General features: G+C 43.6%; 2 protein-coding genes across 2 annotated transcripts in view; both read right to left on the reverse strand.

Moving 5' to 3' along the window:
• Window positions 1-3,069: 3,069 nt before the first annotated feature.
• On the reverse strand, window positions 3,070-17,282 carry ARL2BP (ARF like GTPase 2 binding protein). The gene is made up of 7 exons (XM_007437579.4): window positions 17,163-17,282; window positions 14,662-14,713; window positions 13,325-13,386; window positions 11,947-12,053; window positions 8,271-8,356; window positions 6,242-6,338; window positions 3,070-3,708 (listed from the first exon to the last, which is right to left on the reverse strand). Exons 2-7 carry the CDS (start codon window positions 14,697-14,699, stop codon window positions 3,610-3,612), a joined length of 489 nt encoding a protein of 162 aa, XP_007437641.1. The 5' UTR covers window positions 14,700-14,713; window positions 17,163-17,282; the 3' UTR covers window positions 3,070-3,609.
• Window positions 17,283-18,876: 1,594 nt separating this feature from the next.
• RSPRY1 (ring finger and SPRY domain containing 1) overlaps window positions 18,877-27,505 on the reverse strand; it is a 40,500-nt gene continuing 31,871 nt past the window's right edge. The window contains exons 12-15 of the mRNA XM_007437580.4: window positions 25,755-25,857; window positions 24,084-24,236; window positions 23,790-23,894; window positions 18,877-23,113 (exon numbers count right to left, since the gene is read on the reverse strand). Coding sequence (XP_007437642.1) covers window positions 23,017-23,113; window positions 23,790-23,894; window positions 24,084-24,236; window positions 25,755-25,857 — 458 coding nt within the window. The 3' untranslated portion in view covers window positions 18,877-23,016. The remainder of the gene's footprint in view (window positions 23,114-23,789; window positions 23,895-24,083; window positions 24,237-25,754; window positions 25,858-27,505) is intronic.

A 27,505-nucleotide genomic window follows, 5' to 3' on the forward strand; every position in this document is an offset into this window, starting at 1 on the left:
GCATGGGGGTGGAAACATCATGCTTTGGGGCTGTTTTCCTGCAAAGGGACCAGGACGACTGATCCGTGTAAAGGGAAGAATGAATGGGGCCATGTATCGTGAGATTTTGAGTGAACACCTCCTTCCATCAGCAAGGGCATTGAAGATGAAACGTGGCTGGGTCTTTCAGCATGACAATGATCCCAAACACACCGCCCGGGCAATGAGGGAGTGGCTTCGTAAGAACCATTTCAAGGTCCTGGAGTGGCCTAGCCAGTCTCCAGATCTCAACCCCATGGAAAACCTTTGGAGGGAGTTGAAAGTCCGTGTTGCCCAGCGACAGCCCCAAAATATCACTGCTCTAGAGGAGATCTGCATGGAGGAATGAGCCAAAATACCAGCAACAGTGTGTGAAAACCTTGTGAAGACTTACAGAAAAAGTTTGACCTCTGTCATTGCCAACAAAGGATATATAACAAAGTATTGAGATGAACTTTTGATATTGACCAAATACTTATTTTCCAGCATGATTTGCAAATAAATTCTTTAAAAATCAGACAATGTGATTTTCTGGATTTTTCCCCCCATTTTGTCTCTCATAGTTGAGGTATACCTATGATGAAAATTACAGGCCTCTCTCATCTTTTTAAGTGGGAGAACTTGCACAATTGGTGGCTGACTAAATACTTTTTTGCCCCACTGTAGATAGCGCCAGATATGATCTTGGCTTTCAGGCTAGAAGCATGTAAATTGTACCCTGAGCGTCTAGCAGTAATGACTTAGTTTGAAATGTAAGAGCCGAAGTTGTGTTTTCCTTCTATGGCTAGTCTGAACAACAACAACAAAACATTTTCAGCCCTTCAACCTGCAGAAATAAAAGAGGAGGACAGCAAGAGTCCAGTAAAATTTCAGAAAGTAGAAAAGAAGCTCAGTAACTAAGAGTTAATGAGTTTCAAGCATAGCAGGACTCTAATTGTTAAAGTTATTTATTACATTTTGTCATTCTTTCCTGATGGAAGTCAAGAATCATATCTGGGTGCCAAACAATTTTCCCTCCAGCACTGGCTGGGCCAGGAGCGGTACCCTTTTGGGGGCTGGAGGGTACATCTGAAGATTTGGGAAGGAGAATTACGATCCTGTGCTCTTCTTCCACATCCCTCTCCTTCATCAGCTCCACCTTACGGTCCAAGGGGAGTATCAACAGCCACCTCTACCAGCTGCTGTGGAGACGGAACAAACAGCCGCGAAGGAGCCCAGGGCTGCGCCACCTTTCAAACCCCAGTTTGCTCCTCCAGCAGCAGGGCTGACCTCTCTCTCTTCGCCTTTGACTACGGAAGCAGGTGACCGAATGCAAGACTCAGCAGTTACTTCAGAATCAAAGTGTAGAGCAGAATGAAAATACACACACATGCACTCTCACACTTAAATGGCCAGGTCAGGAGTTTGGGGAAGGGAATAGGAAGGCAAAGGGCAAGTCAAATGGCAAAAGCCATTGAATGAATTACTTGAAAAGCTTCTTTTTAAAACAAAACAAAACATCATTTTCTATCTGCACATCCAGAGAGGATCATCTTTAACCTGGCGGAATAATTTATTTGCCACATTCCACAGGATTTCTTTTATCAAGCACGCAGATTTTATTGTTAGCATGAAGTAACCTGAACTACAAGACAAGTGTTCACATATCACTGCGGGTGCTGCCACGAGACTCTTGAAGGCAGATGTTTCCTAGACGCCACATCTATGATGTTTTCTGTGCAGTGCTCCAAGGACCTCTCAAGCCTATTCAATACTACAGGGAGTATCTTCTAAAAATACATTTAGCCTATAGTGACATGAATCCAGCACACTTAACCTAGCCTTCCTGACCTGATGCTCCTGGCTATATTGACCTACAATTCATCCTTTTCCAAGCCCACAAGATGGTCATCTAACACATTTGTGTTAGGAAAAAAAATTTTTTTCCTTGTTCCTCCTCTCAGGCTCCTTGAGATGCTGAAATATAGTGCCTTCACAATTAAATTGGCAATTATGGCAAAATAGAAAAGGGGGGGGGAGGAGAAGAAAGAGAAATTCTGGATATGATCCTGAATTCCAATCCTTGTTATCCAAGTACTGATTGTACTGAAGGAGACACTGGACTTTTGAAAAAGCAAACAGTACCAAGGTAAATACTGTTAATATTTCCAGGATGCTTCACCAGGCCTGTCTGATAATGCATTACCTGCGCAATTCAATCTTAGTAATGCCCAATACATTCATATTGTGAGCTTTTATACACAGGAACCTGTGAGAATGAATACTGTTGGCTGAAAAATTAAATATCCTTCACAAAGTAGAACGCGCTTCTGGATAAAAATCTTGAAAATGCCACTGGAGACCAACTTCCAGTCTGAGAACATTACAAAAAAGAAAAAGACTGCGGCAACTATGAATATTGTAACTGCTTATTAGAAACCCCATGTTTTTCCCTTTACTCTCTCCAGTCTTTTAAAACATGGTTTTGCAAGGGATTCCTGGTTCTGTACTGAACAACCTCTCCCCTACCCAAGGGGCAGATAGAAGAGCAGCAGGTGAATAGATTCGCATTCCTGCCAAGGGAGAGAGTAAAGAACAGCTGCCTACTGAGGGTGGCTGGGCCCCCTGCGGCATGGCACGACTCATGGTGCCCACGGTTGCCCCATCCTTTCCAGCAGGAGAAGCACAAACTTACGCAGGGGTCAAAAAGAACTTGGAAAGGAGCTGCAATGGGCAATTTACGTCACTGGCACTCGATGAGCTGATCTGGCTCAATGTGGAGGGAAGCAAGACTTTGCAAACAAGAATTTGACTGAGGAAACTAGAAACGTAGTTCTCAAAGACCTTGTGGGAGGTTGTAATAGCTAGATTCATTGTAGGATAATAGCACGGACACTGTATGGTATGTTTCCCGGAAGAGATGAAATGCAGATTTCAAAAATGTCATGGCCTCTTTGGTAATTCAGGTGAAAGCCCACAAGTGAAGAGAAACAGTTAGTCTGTTGGCTGGAGAAGGGCCTGAGTTCACAATCAATAGAGAACATATTGTACCATTTTCATGCTATATATATATATATATATATATATATATATATATATATATATATATATAAAACATTTGCATCAAACACAGACGTAAGCACCCAGATACACATTACCTGTAAAAGTCAAAGTGTTTCATATATAGCCACACAAAGACAATTTGCCAGACGTAAGCACCCAGATACACATTACCTGTAAAAGTCAAAGTGTTTCATATATAGCCACACAAAGACAATTTGCCAGATGTCCAGTGGTTCTGAAACTCTGCAGGGCTGTACAGTTGGACCCATCACACCCAACACTAGTCTTCCATGACCGTTGTCCCACAAAGAAGAGAAGCCAGGATGCCCTCAAAGAAGCGACTGCACTTATTCATCTCCACAATGTAAAGTCCAGTTGGGTGGAAAGAGCAAGAGTTCAAGTGCTCGGATGGGCGGATGGATGGGCGGGCAGGGGAACAATTCATACGAGGAGCCGAAGAGAAGACCAAGCCTGCCGAGGTGCCTCGTTCCTCCCTTCCATGTCTGGAGCATCCCAAGGGAAGACGAGGCCCTCCTTTGGAGCCAAAAACTAATGCCACAGGCTGTTCTGCGGGGGTGACCTGGAGGGCTTGCTTAAAGGTGTTACCACCAATCCAGCACTCAGGTCCAGGCCTCGTCCTTCTTTCTCCTAGACCGAGACACACAAACACTTCAGTTCTGTGGCACTTCTAACGAAAAGACCGGCAGATGAAAAAGGAAAGCTGTTCACAACACCGGGGTTTATTTTTTGCGGAGCTCTGGATGAGAAATTCCACTACAATCTAACACCTCCTGTAAAAACTCAACGCATTTAACGTTCACGAAAAACAAGGATTTTAGCGGTGGGTCACTGCTGAGGGGAAAGCTGGAGGGGATTCTAAGGGGTCACAGACTGCACACCTGCCTGCTTTCTCTGTGACAAATGTTCTGTATTTCCCTGCTAATCTCCATGATCCATGTCCTCCCCGCCACTCTAATTGCTGACAAACTCTGCCGAATACATGGCAGATGCATGGTCGCACATACCCCACAGTGATGCTTTCCCTGCCTTGGTGACTGAGGCCAAACCTGTGCACCCCCCAGAAAGGGTTACAAACATTAGATCTCCCAAGTCTATTTGGAAGTGAATCCCCCTGAACTGAAGTTGTGGTACTTCCCTGCAAAGATGTACTGAGCATCAGACTGCCCGTAAACCTGACCCAACCGAATCCAACCCAACAGAACTAAATGGAGAGGACAGGCCATCTCGGACATTTTGAAAAACTCTCACGCCCACTAGCCAGGCGTCCACAAGTAACCTGCAGCATTATATCACCTTCTCATACTAAAAATCCCCAATTAGTCTTGGAGAAAGTAGAGTCAGGAGGGGAAAAAACTATTAGAGCTGGGCATAATCTTTCCTTGATTATTTCTGGATGCAGCTAATCAGTTTTTTGAAACTGAGGCCTCTTGGCCATTTCAGGTCTTCTTAATCCAGACAAAAAAATATAAAGTCCAGCCTTACAATCTTCATTTTAAATTTATCAGTGGGGTTGTAAAGTAGATACACACTGGATTCACACTTTGCACTAAGTCATAACAAGGTTTTGTTTGTTCTGGCTCATTGGTTGTATGAACACAGGATTTACAATATGTTTTACATATTTAGCCAATGGTAATTTATTCCACAAACCATGGCTAAGCCATCTTTATCTTAATGTGAAGCTTAGGCTTCCATTTTTCTGAATAAGTTTCCTGAGAAAGTCTTGTGAAACTGGCACAGATCTTAAAATAACAGTGCAGGCACTGAAAATGTTATCAGATTAAAAGCATTCACAGTAAACCTCAGTCCTGATGGCCTGAGAACATTTTTATTGTCTAGAGTGTTTTGCCAGACTTTTCATGCTGGACTAGCTAAAATGGGTTGGGTACCCTGAGGTTCAGTATGTTCTCGGAAACTAGTAATTGCCTCAGCCTGCTGTTTGAGCCAAGCCATCACATGTTTTATTTGCTGGGGGGGCATATGTTCTGCAAGCGCAGCAGCCATGTTTAGTTAACCCAGATTTAGTATGTTGGATGAACCCAAATGCAACATTACTTCCATGGAGAAGTATCATGTGTACAGCAGCCTCGCCTACAGTAGTCCTTGTTTAGTGACCACAACTGGGACTGGCAGCTCTGTTATTAAATGAAGCATCGCTAAGTGGGAAATCATGTGACCACAACTGTGCTTTCCTTTTCCCCCACCCCTCTACCCTTTGGAATGCTCGCCCTGGCGCTAGGATAATTAGCAAGAAGAGAATCGATGTTTATATTTACATTCACTGGAAATGAAGAGATTACAAGAGTAAGCAGGCACACCATGGGGAATATGCATTAAAAGCAATGCACTGGCAGCCCTAAGTGCACTACGCAAACAGCCTGGTGTATTCCCCATGATGTGCCTGCTTACTGTCTTGTAATCCCTTCCTCTCCAATCTCTCCGCATTGCAAGGAGGGGGGGGGGGGAAACAAGCAATTTCTGTAGGCAATCTCCATTGTGCCTGACCTGTTTTTTTTTCTCCCCTGCCTTGCAACACAGAGAGATTGAAGAGGAAGGGATTACAAGAGAGTAAACGTGCACACTATGGGGAGTATCCTGAGCTGTTTGCATAACATGGTCAGGGCTGCCAGCACATTGCTTTCAATGCATATTCCCCATGGTGTGCCTGCTTACTCTCTTGTAATCCCTTCCTCTCCAATCTCTCTGCTCTGCAAGCGGGGGGGGGGGAACAACAGGTCAGGCACAGGACAACACGTACTGACTGTAATGGAGATCACATCACTGAGGGATGCTGCAAAGGTTGTAAATGTGGGCATTGGTCATAAAGTTATCTTTTCAGCACTGACCTAACTTTGAACACTCGCTGAACAAGGCAGTCAGTAAGCAAAGACTACCTGTACTTCCCTTGCCTCAGATCGGGGTCCCACTTCTCCCTCTCCAAATGCAGAAACAAGGAAGGAGTTCCACAGTAGAGCATATGATTTTCATATGCAGGAGGGGCCTGGTTTGATTTCTGACATCTCCAGTAAAAAGGGCTGGCAAAAAGCCTCTTCCCATGACCCTGGAGAGCCACTGCTAGTGGGAAAAAATGTCCCCAGCTCAGAGGGACCAGCAAACTGATGTTCAGCACTCACCCCCAGGCCAGTTTTGAAATACTTACAGCTCTATAATCCAGGAACATCTCTTTGAATGCCAGAAAGTCAGTAAATGTGAGAAGCATATCAAAAATGTCTCCAGCTATTTCATCCTTGTGCTGCCTGCAAGTGAGGGATTTGGATCTGTCATTAATGTGGAAAGGTATTTGATATTTTAAAGGATGTGAAAGGAGAGGGATTACAAAATCTGACCTGAAGAAGTGAAGAGAAAAAACTACAGGTAGTCCTCACTTAACGACCACAATTGGGACCAGCAACTCTGTTGCTAAGCGCCACGGTCGTTAAGTGAGACATCATGTGGCCACGACTTGCGATTTCACGGCTGGCTTCTTCGGTGACTCTGCTTGTTGGAAGCCGGCTGTGAAGCATGCAAATGGTGATCACATGACTGCAGGAGAGCGCGATAGTTGAAAATGCAAGGACCAGTCATAAAGTTATTTTTTCAGCACCGTAACTTCGAGCGGTTGCTAAAAAAGAGTCATTAAATGATGACTATCTGTAACCCCTTACATAACAGCGATTGGGCAGAAAATGACAGAGTTACTTAGAATATTTTCAACAGTCCCTGAAGAACTAGATGAATAGACATGATAAGAAAAAAGGCCACCCCCACAAAAAAGCAAAGAAAAATTAAGGCAGACAGGAGGAATGTCATTAATCAAAATTAAAATGCTGACAGTAGCTTTGATCTAATCTAAAAAGGAATGATAAGCAGCCGTAATCAGAGAGATGGCTGCCAATTTTCTTCACATTCCTCCTTCTCCATGGGAGGGCAGGAATCTTAACGTAACATTAAATCCATAGGCAAATTGCATAATTTGAAATCTCAGTGTAAAATGGAATTCCTGCTTAAGGATTCTGGCACAAATTGTTCTTTCATCGCTGCATTCGGTGCCAAGTAATCCTGAGTTGTGAAATATGAAATTACTGTTTTTTTGATCCCTTAATGCAACTCTGCTTGTGTGAGGCTCTCTGATGTACTGGCACGTAGATGGACTTACTTGTGCAGGCCATCCCTAAGTCCATATGGGATATAGGAAATGCAATCCCCTACTTAGAGGGAAGGATAGGCAACTATTCTGCCACTGGACACCACCCTTTTAGGATCTGGGGAGTATCTTAAGAGATGAATTGAGTGCTTTTTTTTTTTTTTTTAATCTGCGCTCAGTCGTTACCGACTCTGCAGTGACTGCTTGGACGAGTTTTAAAGGCAAGGTGTTTCGGAAGTGGTTTGCCAGAGCCTCCTTCCTAGAGCAGAGCCCAGCTGGCGCGCGCAGGAGGCGGGGTTTCCGTTGCTTCGCGCCCTTTTTTCGGGCGAGCGCGGTTTCGCGTTTTACCGGCAACTGCTCCCGACTCCTTTTTTCCAAGGCGCCGCCAGCATTTTTCCTCCCACCGTGGTGAGAGTACCCATTTATCTACTCACGTGAGTTTTCAACCTGTTGGGTTGACAGGAACTGGGAAGGAAACAGGAGCTCACCCTGTTTAGCACGAAGGCTGGACTCGAACCGCCGAAGCGTCAGCCATTTCTGGCCGGCAACTTTCAGCGTCATTAAGCTGCTGCGCCACCACGTCCCCTCTTGAATGCCTTTATCGCCTGCAAATTCTCCCCACCCACAGGCTTGCAGCTTCTTCTCTGCAAAAGCCTCTACCGTTATTTTGCTATTAGATCTGGAAGGTAACTATGAAGTTCTAGGGGGGAAAAGACAAGAAATTCATTTGTCTGTCCGTGTGTCTGTAACAGGTGGTCAGAGCTTGTCTTGCTATTATTTTACTGGGCACCCACATGGGGAAAAAAAGAAAAATGTATACAAGGTGGTGCCTCTAAAAGACACTCCTGAGGCAACATGCCATTAAACCCAATGCAAGCAATCTCACCTGCAGGAGACTCAAAAGGGGAGTGGAAGAGTGGAAGAGTTACAGAGGAAGAAAGTTCTCCCAACATCACAGCACCTCCCTCAGGGTCTCAGAGCAGCTTCAGAACAGAGAGAACACAACCAACTTGAAACACCAAGACAAGACAGAAACCCAACTTACTGTAAAGACAAGGTGAAGGCAGACATGCTGAAACCAGGAATCCTGTCCAGGAGTTTTTCTTCAATATATTTTTCAACTAAGCAGATCTAAAATGAGAAATGCTACATTTTTAATTTATGTACTTCCTGTGTTTATATGTTGTCCCAGTTGTGAGTGGCATACATACCTGGCATCCATCAACCAGGTTAAAATAACAATAATTAAAACAATAGACACTACAGAAGCTATACCTATGCTTGTACTCTGGTGAACATAAATTAAACAAGCAGCTACCACAAGAGGGGACATGACACCATCTCAGCCTCTAAGCCTGTGGGAATAGCTACAGTGGGGCAAAAAAGTATTTAGTCAGCCACCAATTGTGCAAGTTCTCCCACTTAAAAAGATGAGAGAGGCCTGTAATTTTCATCATAGGTATACCTCAACTATGAGAGACAAAATGGGGGGAAAAATCCAGAAAATCACATTGTCTGATTTTTAAAGAATTTATTTGCAAATCATGGTGGAAAATAAGTATTTGGTCACCTACAAACAAGCAAGATGTCTGGCTCTCACAGACCTGTAACTACTTCTTTAAGAGGCTCCTCTGTCCTCCACTCGTTACCTGTAGTAATGGCACCTGTTTGACCTTGTTATCAGTATAAAAGACACCTGTCCACAACCTCAAACAGTCACACTCCAAACTCCACTATGGCCAAGACCAAAGAGCTGTTGAAGGACACCAGAAACAAAATTGTAGACCTGCACCAGGCTGGGAAGACTGAATCTGCAATAGGCAAGCAGCTTGGTGTGAAGAAATCAACTGTGGGAGCAAGAATTAGAAAATGGAAGACATATAAGCCCATGGATAATCTCCCTCGATCTGGGGCTCCATGCAAGATCTCACCCTGTGGGGTCAAAACGATCACAAGAACGGTGAGCAAAAATCCCAGAACCACATGGGGGGACCTAGTGAATGACCTGCAGAGAGCTGGGACCAAAGTAACAAAGGCTACCATCAGTAACACACTATGCCGCCAGGGACTCAAACCCTGCAGTGCCAGACGTGTCCCCCTGCTTAAGCCAGTACATGTCTGGGCCCGTCTGAAGTTTGCTAGAGAGCATTTGGATGATCCAGAAGAGGATTGGGAGAATGTCATATGGTCAGATGAAACCAAAGTAGAACGTTTTGGTCTAAACTCAACTCCTCGTGTTTGGAGGAGAGAGAATGCTGAGTTGCGTCCAAAGAACACCATACCTACTGTGAAGCATGGGGGTGGAAACATCATGCTTTGGGGCTGTTTTCCTGCAAAGGGACCAGGACGACTGATCTGTGTAAAGGGAAGAATGAATGGGGCCATGAATCGTGAGATTTTGAGTGAACACCTCCTTCCATCAGCAAGGGCATTGAAGATGAAACGTGGCTGGGTCTTTCAGCATGACAATGATCCCAAACACACCGCCCGGGCAACGAAGGAGTGGCTTCGTAAGAAGCATTTCAAGGTCCTGGAGTGGCCTAGCCAGTCTCCAGATCTCAACCCCATGGAAAACCTTTGGAGGGAGTTGAAAGTCCGTGTTGCCCAGCGACACCCCCAAAACATCACTGCTCTAGAGGAGATCTGCATGGAGGAATGGGCCAAAATACCAGCAACAGTGTGTGAAAACCTTGTGAAGACTTACAGAAAACGTTTGACCTCTGTCATTGCCAACAAAGGATATATAACAAAGTATTGAGATGAACTTTTGATATTGACCAAATACTTATTTTCCACCATGATTTGCAAATAAATTCTTTAAAAATCAGACAATGTGATTTTCTGGATTTTCCCCCCCCATTTTGTCTCTCATAGTTGAGGTATACCTATGATGAAAATTACAGGCCTCTCTCATCTTTTTAAGTGGGAGAACTTGCACAATTGGTGGCTGACTAAATACTTTTTTGCCCCACTGTATGCTTTTGTGGCTTTCTTAGTTCCATTAGGGTTGGGGCCATTTGAATCTCGGGGGAATGCTGTTCCTCACTCCGTGATCCCTGTGGGTGACATTCCTTGACAGAAAGAACACTTGCTGACGACATAGGAGCTTCCACTGGACATCTATTCATTATCGGTCCTCTTCAACCACTGGGCTGGCTGGGAATTCTGAGATGAGTCCCAAATAATTTTGAGGATAACAAGTTGGGCGATGCCTACTACATGATGCCCATACACAACAGGATATTACTGGCAATACTTCAGTCTACCAATCAAAATATCTGCACCTGATTTTCCACCTCAAGAAAGTGACTGGCGTGAAAGATTTTAAACAGTCTTTGTAAACACAATGAGTCGAGGATCCAGACTTCAGGACACAACTAAAAAATAACAGGTTACCATTCAGAAGCTAAATATGACCCAGGGATAATTCAGACTGCATACTTCTGATTTAGCTCTTACAGCTGCACCTTTAATGGATCTGTGGCAAAAATAAACCCTCTGCCTGCTTAATCTGGTATTAAAGGTACAGTTATCTGTGTTTTATTCAATTAGGCTGCAGTGTTGGATGTGCTCTCTTTTTCAAGAACTCAGCAATTAAGAATAGATACAAAGGGTTGTAAAAGGCATAAGCAGATGTACAAAGTGCCAGTGGAATGGAAAATAGGTTTTGCAATGCAAGGTTAAAGGTAAGCAACCTCACGTCCAGCTCAACTTGTCCTCTTGGCAGCAATCTGAAAGCCTGGTTCGCCACTGCCTTCTTCCAGGATGCTGTTTCAATCTCCTGGGCAAGTCCACAGCCCTGAGGTCCCTGGCAGCCTCCCAGAGGAGTACTGCTACCCATGTGCCACCTTGCTTAGCTTTCCTGAGATCAGATAAGATCAGCTGGATGCTGTCACCTCTTTAGGCATGTGAAATAAATAGTACAGCAAATACATATCTGGCAGGAGATTAAAATAATCTTGTCTTGCTATGCAGGGAGAAACATTTCTGTAAGTTATAAATCCTGGGAGTTTGGTAAATAAGATTTGAGATAGACCATACAATTACTTTTTTTTTAAAAAAGGAACTATTCCTCCGTATTTAGCATTATAAATTATTTGTATCTCTTGCCTGGGAAAATGTTGTCAAAGCGCCATGAACTAGTAAGGTAGATGAAATAAACTGTAAAGCAGATTGATCTATCTTACTAGCTCATGGTGCTTTGAAAACATTGTGGTGTATTTTTAAATTAAGTAAATATTGTACTTGTAAAAGTACATTTGCATTTTAGTAAAAAGTAAAATTGCATTTTACAATTCTTGGTGTGTATTTCAGAGCCCTTGAAGAAATGATGGCATATCTGAAGTGCATTGGGGTAATTAAACAAGATGCAGAGAAGGTACTCAGAAGAGAATTCCTTCATGCTGGCTTGCATTGTTTGCTGGGGTTCAGCTGCGCAACCTCTGACATTGCCTTCACAAGCACTGGCCAGGCTGGATGAAGTGACAGGGCAGGTGATGAGGCCACTCCTGCCTGTCACCTGCAGAGCTTCCTGGATGCTCTACAAAGCCACACGTTTCTTGGCATATGAATGAAGCCAGAAGACCCTGCACATTCTTGCCCAGCTCAAACTTTTAGCATCTTTATAAACAAGCCCATCAGTAATTTGGCCTCTGCATGTGCTACAGAAGAAAACCTCATCTATATGGACAAAAAAGACCATCACAGGAACACAAACTTACATATTCATTAAAGATAGGTGTGTACACTAGTTTATTCTCCTCCGTGTCATCAAACTCTTGGTAGTATTTATCCATGAAGTTTCTTTGTATCAGTTGGAAGTCATCATCTGAAATCACAAAACAGCTGCATCCAGTGTGGCTATTTAGCTGAAAGACAGTAGCCACATTCATTGACCTGGTACATTCAACTTGAAATCCAGCACATTGTGCTCCATGTCAGCCATGACAACAGCACAGCTGCAACTTGTTGGGGCACCATCTATGCAACCACTTGCATTTATTGCTAGCTAGAAAAGCCTCTTGCAGGATCAGAAGTTCTTAGAAGCAAGGCTGAGTCTCCTAAAAGCCTTTTGGAAGTTTCACTGGATAAATGGGGTTGGATAAGCAACAGGGGACAATGTTTATTCCCTTTTTTGTGATTAATTAACATGGTGGTTTATGCAGGAATAGCAAACTTCTTGAGCAAATGGGCCTTGAGTAGATTGTTTGATCATTCTGAACGCTCACCTGATCATCTATCACGGAACCCCCTCAAGTTCTTGTGAAACCCCAGGGTTCTATGGCACATAGCTTGGAAACTCCTGTTCCAGATAATTTATGCTCTTACAAGACAACACAGATCAAATCTATCTAGCAGACATATTAAAAATAGCAACACTAAAGACATTTTATTTAAAATCTTCAATGAACTTGGAAATAATAGATTTAAACAGCCATCTAACAACAGTCATGGTTTTGCTTCAAGGTCTTCCTCAGATGAAGAGCAAGTCCAAAAGAAGATATCTCTGTGGGCATCTGCTCATCGTTCTGGCAAAACTGATGGTCTGAGCAGATGCCTTTGATCCCAGGGGCAGCAATAGTACTTTTAGACCTTAGGTCCCACACCAAGTCAAAAACAGACTACCATCCCACCCAGCAGGCTCTGGCCTAGACCAGAAGCCTCCCTCCTCAAGAACACACTTAGTTGAGGGTAGAAGAACCCAAAGAGAGGCAGGAAAATGCTCAGTTACCCTCAGAAACTTGAAATGGGTTATTCAGGAGCAACCTTCTGAGAGAAGCCAGGTCTAATCACAGCTGGTTGTGCTCAGATGAGGACAGGGTTTCTAAGTATGTAGAAAACAGCCCAGCTTGGTACATTTGCTGCAAGCAACATCATTCAAGCATAATAATGCCTTGGTACAAAGAGCTCACTAATGTTTGACTTGGCTGCCTATTCCTCTTCAGGCTGTTCTCCTGGTGAACCTGGACTACATTTATGACTGAGATTAGGTGAATATATTTTTTATGATTATCGCTCAGATAGAAGCTGTTGTTTGTGAGGCTGGAGTACTGATGAAGGCTTTTTTGAGACAGTATTAACTGTTAAAGCAGAACTCACCCATTACAATATCTTCCAAATATCCTACAATAGCATCAAATTCAGCATCAGAAGGTGATGAGCTGAAATAAGAGATGAGCAATTTAGATTTAAGTAACCATGGAAAGTGAAATACATATTGCATAAAACAAGCCTAGATTTATTTTATTAAGTATTATAACAATTAATGCAGGGTTCTAGTATCAGCAGCAGGATCAGCAAGAGAAAAACTTTATTTTGGCGTTTAATGTTGAAATTAGTATTAATTTGAATCTAGATGTTTCTCCCCCGAGGGAATATCAAAATAACATAGGTAATAAGTAATCAGTATTTACAGTATTCACTGATTATAACTGTTGGGAACAGTTGCACCAGCAATACCAGTAATACGGCAATAAACCTTTCAGATGTAGTGCTGCCTTACAGCACTTAACATCTAGCCTACAAATGTCTTTGCCACAATAAATATGGTGGCTTTTAAGCCATCATTAACTTGCAGAACTACCATTCTAGACATTGTTCTTATCTTGATTATACTTAAACTGGGCACAGAAGTATTATAGACCCATTGAATCTATCACTTTTGGATCACACTGCAGTTGGGGCCTAGAGATTCATGTATTCACACCTGTCAAAGATGTGGAAAGGATGGGCAATGTGCAAACAGTTTCATGGGCAAAACATTCTGACCTTGGAAGGCACCATGTTGAGGTTGGAACTTTCAGATCATGAAATGCACCCCTCCAGATTCTAAATCCACATTAAACCTTTCGTCTACGCAATGTTTATTGTTGTAAGATTTAATGCCTTTCTGCATGCTTAAGGAATTAGAAGGAAGTTGCTTTTCACCACTTAAGTCAGGGTGGGCGACCTAGGATCTACACGTGACCCTGAGCACCCCATTTGTGACTCTTGGCCTTCAGAGCTACTGCCATTGAAATTTGACAGCAAAATAGCCAAACAGCAGCAGCAGCATTTTTATGTTCTTCCTGAAATATGAAGGAATAGTAGGAATGGGAGCAGAGGCCTCTAAGGCCTACCATTTCGAAGTCTTTCAGGTTTTTAATATTTGAAGGGAATATTACTAGTGGAAATAGCCTGAGAGCCATCTGTTCCATCTGCATCCCCCACGCCAGTGGTCTGAGATTGGCTCCCAAAACAGTAGTCTCAGGCTCCCAGAGGCCCCACCTTCCCCTTCGCACTCTTAGCCACTCCAAAAAAGAACCAGAATTTTCATCCCACCCTCCTGGGGCCCTATAGAAAGTCACAAGGCTCAGTTACTACCCCCAACCCCTCAAATTGTTGGTTTCCTTACATTTCTAATGAAATTGCATGCCTTGCAGTAGAAATAGACTTACATGGATACACCAAAATTTTCTTCTTCTAAAGTCTCCATTGTTGCTTTGTCACCTGTGTTTATGAAGAAAACGTTTTAATAGGTTGACTCATTCTCAGAATACAGGGCACATCCAGCCACCCCCAATATGAATACCTCCATATGAGTGGTCTTCAACTCCCAGGATTCAGATTCTCTGTAACAGGGATGCCTGTTCTACAGAAAATAACTTGCCATTCTTGCATCAGGAAGCTTTTCATCTTAATCATTCATCATGGAGGATTTTTAATAATTAATGGTGAGGGGAGAGCATGTTGACACTGGTCAAAGGTATTGATCAAATAATGGCATGGCACTAAGGGGCCTTTGATGATTCCAAGAAAATGTCTATGGTTGCCCATCTTAAATTAATAACTCTGGACAGCTAACAATCAGTACACAAGAGGAAAAAAACTGACCAAAAAACCCCCCCTATAAGCCAAACCAAAAACCAATTAAAAAATAATCCTTCAGAAGAGGAAATAGCATTCAAGATTTTTGCTGCAAGTTGCACCAAGCCTGTAGACCTTCAATGATTCCATACATACAAGATTTGGGTGTACATAATGCAGTTGTCATTATCGCCTCCTGTGAGTTCACAGAGTGAACCCCTGGTTACTGTACCCTAATATGGAATCCAAACTTTATTAATTTTATTTAAGAGGGTGCAGTATGCGGGGGTTCACTTTGTGTGAGGATCTGGCCGTTCTGAACATGGCTTGTGATTCCTTCTTCTAATTCTTGGATTTTTTAGAAGTTAAGCTGAATGGAAAACTGCAGTCATACCCTAAAATCTGGCAGACTCCCACCCTCCCAGAAGACCTTGAAGGGCTGGCTCTTCCTGCAAGGGTTGGGGTAGAGTGAGGCTGGAGCCCAGTATAGTTGAAGGTGGATGTGAAGGTGGGGTATATTGTCTTTGGGGTGTTGGGAGTTTTGTTATAGTTTTCATGTTTTTGTTGTTATTTTGTGAGCTGCCCAGGGTTATGGTCCGTAAGATGGGCAGCTACATCAAATTTTTTAAATAAAATAAATAAATAACCCCCTAATAAGACATCTTCCTTCCAAAGAGATCTTCTAGAAACAGAACAGTATTCAAGATTTAAGCAAAACATTAGGAACAAAAGAGAGTGCAGCTCCAAGGATCCATAAGATGCATCTATTTAGGACTGTATAAATAGGAGGCCAGTGGATAAAATAGAGGTTTATACAGCGATATGTGATTCTCCCTTACAGCCAATGATTTGAAAGTGTTTGGCAGGAAATCCATGACAATCAAAACCCATTGTTTGTGTAATTCACACTAGTGGTTGGCTGCTGTGCGAACCAAGGATACCATTGCGCTAGAGAGTTACTTCATGTACTTACCCAAAAGATCTCTTGCCATTTTCCTTTAAAATAGCTTCCCACAATCTGGAGCCCTCCAGATGAGTTGGGATAGAACTGCCATGCCTCCCCCAGCCAGCACAGCCAATGGACGTGGGGAAGCTGTGGGCCAACATATTCAGATGGCACTTGATGAGGGAGGAAGCTGACATAAAATCAATGAGAAATTCCTGGTGGGGAGTTTAGCCACTGCTAGTGGGCAAAGTGGGACCTTAACCAGGACTATGGTCAAATCTGGGTGGCCAAACCCCAAATGACCACTAGAGCCTGCCAGGAAGTCCCTTGCTGCCATCTAGTGATCGTCCATATTCATGCAGCTGAGATCTGGTCATCTTACCTTAATCTTTCAGGATGTTAATTCTCCTTTAGAAATCTTTTATTGCTACAGAGATGAATGAGGGGGTGCCATTGGGCTGAGTTCCGCCCAGGGATGCACCAGCTCCCAGAATTCCCCAGGGAGCATGGGGAATTCTGGGAGATGAAGTCCACCCATTTGGAGGGCATCCACACTGACCAACAGGGATCCTGTATCAGTATATGTTATTCGTGGGCCTTTTATCAGCAGAGAAGGAGAGCCATAAAACAAATGTCAGAAAAGGCAACTGCCATAAAACCCAACCCTTTTTGAAATGCTGCTAAATTAATTAATTAATTAATTAATTAAATGAGTCCTTTGGGCCTGAAGCAGCTTTGAAATGCTACTAAATAAACAAATAAATAAATTGAAATAACTAGAATAAATAAGTCCTTCCGGCCTGGGGCAGCTTTGAAATGCTGCTAAATAAATTGAAATAAATAAATGGAAGGGCAGCATTTAGCCTGTACAAACATTTAATACCGAATTCACTAAAAAGACAGGCTGCTCCTGGAGCAAAAGGGGGCTGTGGTGAAACGGGGAGGCCGTTAATCGCCGCTGAAGGACCCCAGCGGCTCTTCCTATCGAAGGGCACCCCTCTTGAACCGGGAGATGGAGCCTCCCGCTTCAAGCGCAGTCCACCTTCGGCCATGGTGGGCAGGACGGCCAGGGACCCCCGCTTTAACAGCGACAGGCGGCCCAGGAGGGCTTCTACCCATTTCTCCGCGCCGCGCCGCGCCGCTCACCGGATTCAAACCAGAAGCGAAGGCCGCGGCTTCCCCATCGAGTCCGTTAAAAGGGCCGCTACTTTCTCCCTCCCGTTGCCCGGGAAACGGCCACTTCCGGTAACGCAACCTTCAGTAGAGAGCCAATCGGGAGGAAGGGGCGGGGCGGAGCGGGGCGTCTCTGCTCTCTGAGGAAGGCCAATCAGAGGCGGAGAGGGCGGGGCTTGTCCCCTCTCACCAGGCAAACACGTGGCGGTTGGAGTGGGCTGGGCGCTGGTTGGCTGCCAGGCGGAAGGCGTGCGCGTGTGTACATGTGTCTGTGTGAGCGAGCGAAAATGCTTTCTATAAGACACGTGTCGCCCCTTTGATGCCCTCCAGATGGTTTATAACTCCCTGAAGCCCCAGCTGGCACGACCAATACAGGCGAGGGTCAGCGAGAATGTGCTTTGCAAGTCCGCCCGTTGAGTGCTCTTCAGACGCTCACAAGGCCCCCAGGGGCATTTACTGACCAACCCGGAGGAGAGACTCTCTAGCTCAGGTTGAACTGTGGAGCCCATCATCCTCAGCGCGAGTGAAGTTAGTGGAACCAAGTTGGGCAAATAACCAGGCTCCGCGGGCACCTAAACCGCCACATTAGGGAAACTCGACTCCAGCGCACCGGAGGATGCCGTCAGGCCCTGGCGAGCGAGCGAGCGAGCGAGGTCGTCGGCAGGCAGAAGCCACTTCTCGGCGTCCCCGGATCTGCGGAGGGGCGGCACGGAGGCACCGCCGGTGCTGCGGGGAAGGCCGCGTAGAAGCCGCGGGAGCCCTCGCGACAGGCGCCGAGCATGGCTCTCCAGCGCCGAAGGAGCAGCGGCCGGGGGAACGGCCCCGCGGCTCTCGAGGGGACCAGGTGGCCCTTGGGCGTCGGTCCGAGGGAAACGCTGAATCCGCAGAAAGGCAGGGAGCTCTGAGCATTTAGGATTAGGGTTCTGCTGAATGCAACTCTGCTGCTGGGGAGAGTGTAGAATTGCAGCTGTAGGAGCCGGGAAAGAGGGTTAGGCACATTAGCCACTAGCCCAGATGATGGACCTTTGAGGGCGAAAACAACGCCTTCCGTTGCCCCCGTGATACGCCCTTTTCAGCTAGGCCAGGCGTACTTCGTGGCCTTTGACGTCTGGAGTTGGGGTTCAGCTTCGGGCGTTGCAGGCAGAGAAGCAACAGCTGTCCACAAATGACCACCTCGGTGGTCTTCAGCTGCTGCGCTCTTTAGCGTGAACAACTGTCTTCATGCCAGCTCTTGACTGCTGAAGTTGCAAGTAAAACAGCGGAGGCCTAAAGCTTGTTTTCTTCTTCCCTCCCCCGGTCCGTTTCGCTTGGTGTCATGCCTTTTCTGTTGCGAGCCCATCTTCGTGGGGTGTTCCCCCCTTTTTAAGCAGCTCTGGTGTTTTCCTGGCGAAAGTGTGTCAGATTGGTTAGATTAAAATACACCGTCAAAGTCACAAAGTTATCAGGAACTGATATAACTATAGTTATAGTTTTTGCTGACATCACAATGTTAAGTGCCGGATGTTTTGGGAGGCAATCTCTATCACTTTTTTGTTTCCGTAACCTAACATGAAGCGCCTATTTTCAGAAATTTAACTTTTAAATTCTACCGGGTTTCAGAGTGCCAAGTTCTATCAACACCCCCCCCCCCCCAATGCTAGTAAAAGACAAGAGGCAAAAATCAAATCTCTCTCTAATCTTAAGTGAAATGCCACTTTAAGATTTATTAATCTTTAAAAATATCATGCATACTTACTTAGCATGATGTGTAAATATTTACACATTTGTTTTGGGTCCACTGTATGCTAATGAAACGCATCAGCATCTTGGGACAGACCATCCCGTTATTCGTCTGAATCCAATGTAAAGAATCAAATCAAATTATCGCTTGGGTGGCTACTGGCAGTGCACTGCCTCCATTTTTATGTTTGCTGCTGCACGTGTTCATGTTTTTGAACCTTGCTCTTAATTATTTGCTTAAGAACATATTGAACATTTAAACTATACTGCAAGATTTATCATGATAGCCTGTGCTTTGAAACTTGTATTTATCTTCCTTACTTATCGTAAGCAGCTCAGAGTCTTATATTGAGTAGAAAGGTGTGAAACCAAACCAGAATGAATCAATCATCTATTTTGAAGACAGCTGAGAGAAAAGGCTCTGCATCACCCAGGTAGCTATCATTCAGGTCGAATCACTGACTACTCAGAAGGCGAATGTTGACTGAATGCACAGCGCAGAACCGCGCACGTGCAAATATTCTGCGGTGAGCAATCTTCCCAACAGAAAGCAATTGTTTGCAGGAGCAATTTTAGTTTGTACATTAACTAGCTTGCACTGTTCATTAACAGCTGGAAGTGTTGTGCTGCTTTGCTTTTTTATACAGGTTTGCTGGGATCTTGTTTCAATTTCTGCTCTCTGCAAAAGGCACAATTATCTCTTGCATTCCTGAACTTGCTGCCCCACCTTTTAATCTGCCCACCCAGCACAGCACAATGTAACACCACACATCAAGCGGCCTCTGGCCCAGTGCATTTTTTTAACCCTAAGAATGACTTAACAGAGGTGAATCTGTTGCAGCAGAAACAGGTCTTGGGCACCTGAAAGTTCGTGAAGTGCAATGCGATGCATGAGTTCTTAACAATATCAAGATGTTCTTTTTACCATAAGGTCTTGCTGATTTTGCAGAACTGAGCATGTTTGTTGGCAAACATTATACAACTTTCATGCCTATGCTTGAGACCAAACAGCGAGTGAGAAGGGCTTTTCTGGCAGAATCACAGTTAGTGTTTGAAGCAATACGATCTAAGTATTCCTTCAGATTCTTGCCCTCTGCCCATCTCATGGTGATCTGTTCCTCTTGGCTTTCCCTCTCCCCCTGACTCTTGTCCCTCCAGCCGCAGTCCTTCAGGGCCCTCTCTTGAACAAGATGAAATGGGCATGAGGTGGCTGAGGAGCAGAAAAAGGCTACAGGAAGGTAAAATGTGCAACGGTCTTCCAAGATAGCAGTGCAGTTGTAAATATGGATCAAAGCCACCACACTGAATTTTAGCTACATCACATGCTTACAATACCTGGAGGTTCTTCTAAGTTCTTAAGATGGAAGGAAAACTTAAAATTCAGCCAACAATAAAAATACACATAATCTCTAAGGAAAGAGCTGGAAAAAAAATAGTTTTAACATTAAGAACAGGGTTATAAGGCAGCTACTAGATATTAAATACATCAGCATGCTGGCTTTGGCTTGGCTTGGTAATCACTTGTTGAAGACTAGGGTGGTGCTGCTCATTTTAACCTACCCAGGCCTCTTATAAGAGACTTCCAATACCTGAGAAACTATGTCTCCGTGTGGCAAATAAAAACGGCAAAGATGGGAATGGGACTGCTTCCTAACCATAATTCTCTGCAGGGTATGAAGGCGTAGACATCTTTTAGGGGCAGGTATGTCATTGAATCTATGTGATGCATTAAAATGCTTTAAAGCAATAATCACGTACCATCAAGTTGTTTTTGACTGCTAGCAACCACATAGATAATTTTCTCCATGCTAAGGCATTAATGCACCTCTTTTAAAAAGTGCAAATGGATATGGTATAAAAAACTATGTTAGGCAAACCCAGTGGGATTTCCCCCCTACTTTCTCGAAGCAAATGATTTCCTCTTTTTCCCTTCTACTTCCCTTCCTCAATCACAATCTGCTTTTAACTTTGGATCTGGCACTTCTACTTGAAGATGACCGCAAGGCTGAAATCTACCTAGAAACCAGAACCACTTGCAAGGTGTTTAGTATCTTGCCCAGGTAGCAGAAAATTGAAGACTCTTTTTCAGATCAGTAGATTTAAATCTGAAGCATTATGGTACTAAAACTGGATGGGGTGGTATTCAAGGATGTGTGCATTCTGACTCTCAAGGCAAGAATCTTGTGACACTGCAAAGACTACAGCTTTGCAATGTGAAAAATTTCATGGCCTGGGGAAGGCAGCCACGGATTGCCTCTGTGAGGGGCATCACATTCTTCTAGCCTGTGTGCTGCGCAGAAGCCTCTCCAAGCTACTAGAAAGGGTTGGAGGCAAGCACAGAAGTAACATGAAGCAATGCGGCAGCTTTACTCTGCATCTAAAAGCAGGAGGCCACATTGCTTTTTAAAGAATTTGGAAGGGCTGCTTCACTCAGAAGACTGAAAACACCTCTTAGCAGCTTTGCAGAGCCCTACTGAATAGCTTTCTAACTACAAAGGCTGATGTCTGTGTATCAGGTACTCATCAGTCCCAATTCTATTGCCCATCAGCAACTCCTAGATCACCTCTTCTTCTTTATATGAGTCGGCGTGTACATGAGAATTTCTTTTATAAAATATTCCTGACATATTACTAATTTTAAACCTGGGAATCAGTTTTGAGGCAGGGAGCTGCTAACTGTTAAATATTAACAGTTAAATAATTAAATGTGTGTTCAATTTTCACTCCCCATCTACTTTAAAAATCTTTTTCTGGGCCTCGGCCTCTTTGTGGTGCAACTGCAAAGATGGGTGCAACTTTTATTTCAATAACAGTTGCATATCCCTGACCTTTGCAAAAATAAATGTGCTAGCATGAAGTGTGGCAGTGGTGTGTCATGCCATAAACTGAAAACAGGGTTATGCAATTTCTCCTCCTCAGTCTTTCCTGATTCCAGCCACTTTTTGTAACATTTTATTCTGCTCTTGTCTCAGAAGCTTATCTGTAATGTTAATCATCTTAAGAAAGGAATTAGTTAATTGTGGATTTGAGATTTTTTCCCCTCTCTCTCTCTCTCTCAAGGTCGGCCACAGCTTACTTCATCTTGGGATGAACATTTTGATATGGCTTTGCATTATCTTACAAGTTCTGCTACTTCAGAAATCCACAAGGAACTAGGAGCAAGATTGATGCAACTGTTTTACGGAAGTACTATGTAGCCGAAAACTTTCCATAATATAAAAATTAGTTAGAATCTGCTTAAATAGGAGTTAACCAAATCAAGCTATTTGCTATTCAAACATGTATTTCTTCAAAACAATATTAACACATTTGCTCCATGTTCTTTCCAGATCTTAAGATCTATAGCTCAGTATTTTCAAAATGTACAGAACTTGCAAGAACAGATTTTTTAAAAAAAGCAATGATCAATGGTACCTTAAAAATACCTAGAATATCAAACTATCTCCAGTCTGTTGCTGCATTTATAAGAATTCCTCCTGAAAATTAGTTTTCTTTTCACAAAATTGTAGATACTGAAACTGAAGGAATTAGAAATACTATGAATGAAAATAACCAATTTTCATCAGAAATCAGTTTCTTCATGTAGATTTCAAGTCTCTAACATTTTCATGCTAACAGTCCAAAATATATATAGGGGTGTACTCTGACCAGCAGGAAGCTACAGTGACAAAATAATAAAAATAAAAATGCATAATGGCTGCCAAAACAAAGGCTTTGGGAAACAGATATGTCCCCATTTTAGGAGATTATGCATTATATGTTTCCAGTGCAAAGTCTTCAGTGTGTAAGGAGGAGGAGTTAGGAAGGAAAAGCAAAAATTAACCAGAGAAAGGAATCAAGGCCTTTCCAACAGTCTTGGCTGAAGATAAATTAACAGGTAACTCAGCTTTCACCACCAACTTTCATTACTGCTAAAAGAAAGCATCCCGACTATGAGGCTGTGGAGCAATTTAACAGGCTTCCATCTGTGGTCATGGTGACAGGATCAGGCTGGGCTTCTGGTGGGGGAATGAGGTGGGGCGGGGCAGACCTCGGTTTGAGCTGCCTTTCTTCTGGCACTGGATGGAATGGATCAGAGGCAAATCCACAAGAGACAGTTCTCCCTGTGTCATGAGATGTGAGCAATCTGTCGGACACGGGTCTGTATTTCTTGCCGACACAAAGGGCAGGTTTCTAATTGCAAGGCACACTCCATGCAGAGATCACTAAAAAGGCAAGGACACAATATAGGTTACTACGGCAGTTTCTTCCCGAGGAGCAACAAGCAAACTTCAAGTGTAAAACAGTGCAAAATACATTCATAGTTATTGTGGGTTTGGCACAGGCACATCTATCTTTAAGGAAATATTTGGAATGAACCCGGAAAGATAGTGCATTCTGGGGCAAGAATTTACTATGTGGATATGGGAATGCATAGATTTTAAGCAAGCAAAATCCATTTTCTCTTAGCAGATCTAGTCCAGAGAAACTTGGGAATGAAGAGACAGAGGCTCGAGGGAAGAGAATGAATTGGTCTCTTCAGACCGCAGGGAGTCACCGACACGACGTCCCTCTAGAAAACTAGAACAGCACCAAACAGGTTGGTTGACAGCTCCCAAGACTTTAACAGGGAAAGCAGCATACAAAAACAACCTTCCTCTCTTGCACCCTGAAGCTGCACATCAATGTGATGGTGATCTGAATGTTGTGATGCAAGACCCTGTCACTGATGCACAGGCAAGAGATGGGGTTTGCAACATAATGCTCTGTCTGCCACGTTGTTGATTTGGACACATACACCGAATGGCTGTGTATCTAGATCACTGTTCACTATACCACGGCAATGGGTATCAGGGAAATTACAAGAAATATCTTATCAAAAGTCACTGTTTCTTGAAGTACCTGTGTCCACATGGCCTGAGTTCTGTGTCAGCTATTTCGTCACAGCAAAGTGTACAGCAATTTTCTCGTATGCTCACTTGCTTTAACAAGGCCAGGCGTCTATGTCTGCAGATTAAATAGGAGGAGGTGAAAAATACACACATAACTGACAATATATCAAGGCATCACATTCACACCAATAGAAGCAACACATTAACTCCTCATCCAAGAAAGACAATCATTTAATATCTGTAAATAAATATAAGAAGCAGGGCACAAAAGTATATCCCGGCCTTTCAGATTCATGCACATTACCTTGGTAAAATGATTTTCTCTTCTGCTGTCAGAAATGCATAATCATTAAAGGTGTTAAATTTTGCAGATGGTGGGTATTTGAAAGGCTTTGCTCCAAAGTTGAACTCACATTGTTGATAGGACATGAAACTAGCTGCAGCAAAGAAGCCAGAGCTGTGCAATAAAGGAGGAAAAAAATCAGTGCAACAATACAAATTGCCTAACACACGTAAATCTTCCCAGGGTGAGCCTGGGAAATACCCATGATTTTAAAGTCAGCCACTGGCTGTGCGTCTTTAGTGGCTCTCTAAAAGCCGGACCACAACCTTTATCACCCCCAATCCTTTTTTTAACCTGCTGGGAAGCCACATCAGAGAAGTGGCATTCACAGCCTTGAGGTGCTGTTTGACCCGATCTTTGTTCCTGAAGGCATACATGACTTCTGTAGCAAGGCATGATTTTTATCAGCCTGGGTTGACAGGCACTCACATGCTCTACATGGAGCTGCCTTTGAAAACTACGAAAGCGCTGTGTGGCTTTGAATATGGCAGCCACATCACTAACTCAGACAGAGTGGTTAGATTATAGCTTATCAGACTAAGCTTGTTGCATTTATTCTCAGCCCATTTCTACACTAAATAAATGTGGTGCTTTCTACTTTTAGATCCTTAGACTTACAATCTAGGTAGCTAAAGGACTCCCCCTATGTGTTTACTAAAATCTTCTGTAGGCATTCCCATCACCTAGAGCAGACCAGGCGGTTTTTGGGGAATGGGGGCCTTCTCAGTGATGGCACTCTAATAAATCGATCTGGTACTACATTGCTGTCCTTTGGATTCAAGCAAATCTGTTTCTGTATGCCTAGGCCTTTGACACTTAATTAATTCTCATTATTCTAATCTGATTCTTATATGTCTACCTTTCTAATTTTTATTTCTATTAGTAATAATATTTTATATCTTTCTCAATGTTTCCTTCTGTGTCAAACTGCCACTGAACTCTCAACTGAAGAACAGCATACACGCATCTACAACCATCTAGAAGACATTAACATTAACAAGCTTTCAATGACTTTGGTACATCATTTACAGGGCTTGATGAAAACATGGGTCAGTCGGAGCAGCTGCGTCTCCCTTTCTAAGCTGCAGGGACTGGAATTTCAAAATTGCTGTATCCTGTTAAGATAGAAGCCTCGAGATGTGCTTTGAGAAAACGCAAGAGGAGCAGAAAAACAGTCCCAGAAGACACAAAACAAGGATCTCTGGCAAAGGAAGGGAAGGAATAATAAGGGAGTTGGGTCAGCTGTACTTGAAAAGGGAGGGAAAGAACTATTTTAAAAGAAAGGGGACCAAGGCAAAGCCATGCCAGTGCTCCCATATAAACCTATCCCAGGATTTTTAAAACCAGGATTTATTGCACAAGCCACAGTGGTTTAACACTGTATTAAATCAAAATGGGTGGATCTACCCATCATGCTTGGAAAAAACACAAGCCAACAAATCCTCGTTGTGGCTTAATATTTGTCTGAATCAGACCGATCTGTGTATACAGCTGGGCTCTCTTAGGGGCATGAAGTCTTTGTGCTTCTCAAGGCTGGTACAAGGTCAAGCCTTATTTCACTAAATATTAGTAATTCTGCAAAGATGGACACCTATTGTAAAATGGTCATCACCCCCAGAAGAATGTACTTACACAGCCGACGAAAACACTTGCTTCTCAGCAGGAAGCTGGTTCCCATTTAAATAAAAAATCATTTTTTTCTCTTGTAGGTCTAGTAGAAATCCTATAGTGTCACCTTAGTTAACACAAGAAAAAAAAGTTACTGAAACACAGACATCATCAAGATGTGTCCTGCGAAAGAGGAACTGGGAGATCAGGTTTTATCTGACAACTGCTGAAAGGGCCCAAAATCCATTTCAGTTAGGCTATGTTTGTGCTGCCCTTAACACTCAGTCCGTACTATGCAATGGGTTTGCAACAATCTATGGACTTGTGTTTCCATGGTCCCCACTTTTGTGTTGTTTCTAATCCTATTAATTGAAAACCTTTTAATAAATATTTATACACCTAGAAAATATATACAGACTGCTCTGTACAAATTAGGCTTTTGCAAATTAAGAGCCAGTTTTGCAAACAGGAACGCTGCCTTGGAATAAATCCTATCTTCTTTCTTTTTGCAGCTTTAACCATACAGTGGGGCAAAAAAGTATTTAGTCAGCCACTAATTGTGCAAGTTCTCCCACTTAAAAAGATGAGAGAGGCCTGTAATTTTCATCATAGGTATACCTCAACTATGAGAGACAAAATGGGGGGATAAATCCAGAAAATCACATTGTCTGATTTTTAAAGAATTTATTTGCAAATCATGGTGGAAAATAAGTATTTGGTCACCTACAAACAAGCAAGACGTCTGGCTCTCACAGACCTGTAACTACTTCTTTAAGAGGCTCCTCTATCCTCCACTTGTTACCTGTAGTAATGGCACCTGTTTGACCTTGTTATCAGTATAAAAGACACCTGTCCACAACCTCAAACAGTCACACTCCAAACTCCACTATGGCCAAGACCAAAGAGCTGTCGAAGGACACCAGAAACAAAATTGTAGACCTGCACCAGTCTGGGAAGACTGAATCTGCAATAGGCAAGCAGCTTGGTGTGAAGAAATCAACTGTGCGAGTAATAATTAGAAAATAGAAGACATACAAGACCACTGATAATCTCCCTTGATCTGGGGCTCCATGTAAGATCTCACCCTGTGGGGTCAAAATGATCACAAGAACGGTGAGCAAAAATCCCAGAACCACACGGGGGGACCTAGTGAATGACCTGCAGAGAGCTGGGACCAAAGTAACAAAGGCTACCATCAGTAACACACTATGCCGCCAGGGACTCAAATCCTGCAGTGCCAGATGTGTCCCCCTGCTTAAGCCAGTACATGTCTGGGCCCGTCTGAAGTTTGCTAGAGAGCATTTGGATGATCCAGAAGAGGACTGGGAGAATGTCATATGGTCAGATGAAACCAAAGTAGAACGTTTTGGTCTAAACTCAACTCCTCGTGTTTGGAGGAGAGAGAATGCTGAGTTGCGTCCAAAGAACACCATACCTACTGTGAAGCATGGGGGTGGAAACATCATGCTTTGGGGCTGTTTTTCTGCAAAGGGACCAGGATGACTGATCTGTGTAAAGGAAAGAATGAATGGGGCCATGTATCGTGAGATTTTGAGTGAACACCTCCTTCCATCAGCAAGGGCATTGAAGATGAAACGTGGCTGGGTCTTTCAGCATGACAATGATCCCAAACACACCACCCGGGCAACGAAGAAGTGGCTTCGTAAGAAGCATTTCAAGGTCCTGGAGTGGCCTAGCCAGTCTCCAGATCTCAACCCCATGGAAAACCTTTGGAGGGAGTTGAAAGTCCGTGTTGCCCAGCGACACCCCCAAAA

Source organism: Python bivittatus, unplaced genomic scaffold, assembly GCF_059951505.1.
Source record: "Python bivittatus isolate LINGU-HERP-01145 unplaced genomic scaffold, Pbiv_v1 ctg000190_np1212, whole genome shotgun sequence".
Taxonomy (NCBI): domain Eukaryota; kingdom Metazoa; phylum Chordata; class Lepidosauria; order Squamata; family Pythonidae; genus Python; species Python bivittatus.

Bases quoted from the DNA above. Each gene is read 5' to 3' on its own strand.
- ARL2BP (XM_007437579.4), bottom strand. From the start codon at position 14,699: ATGGAGACTTTAGAAGAAGAAAATTTTGGTGTATCCAT. The intron at 12,054-13,324 runs GTGAGTTCTGCT...TTGTGATTTCAG, and splicing joins TTTGGAAGATATTGTAATGG to ATGATGACTTCCAACTGATA. The intron at 8,357-11,946 runs GTAAGTTTGTGT...TTCTCATTTTAG, and splicing joins CACCTATCTTTAATGAATAT to ATCTGCTTAGTTGAAAAATA.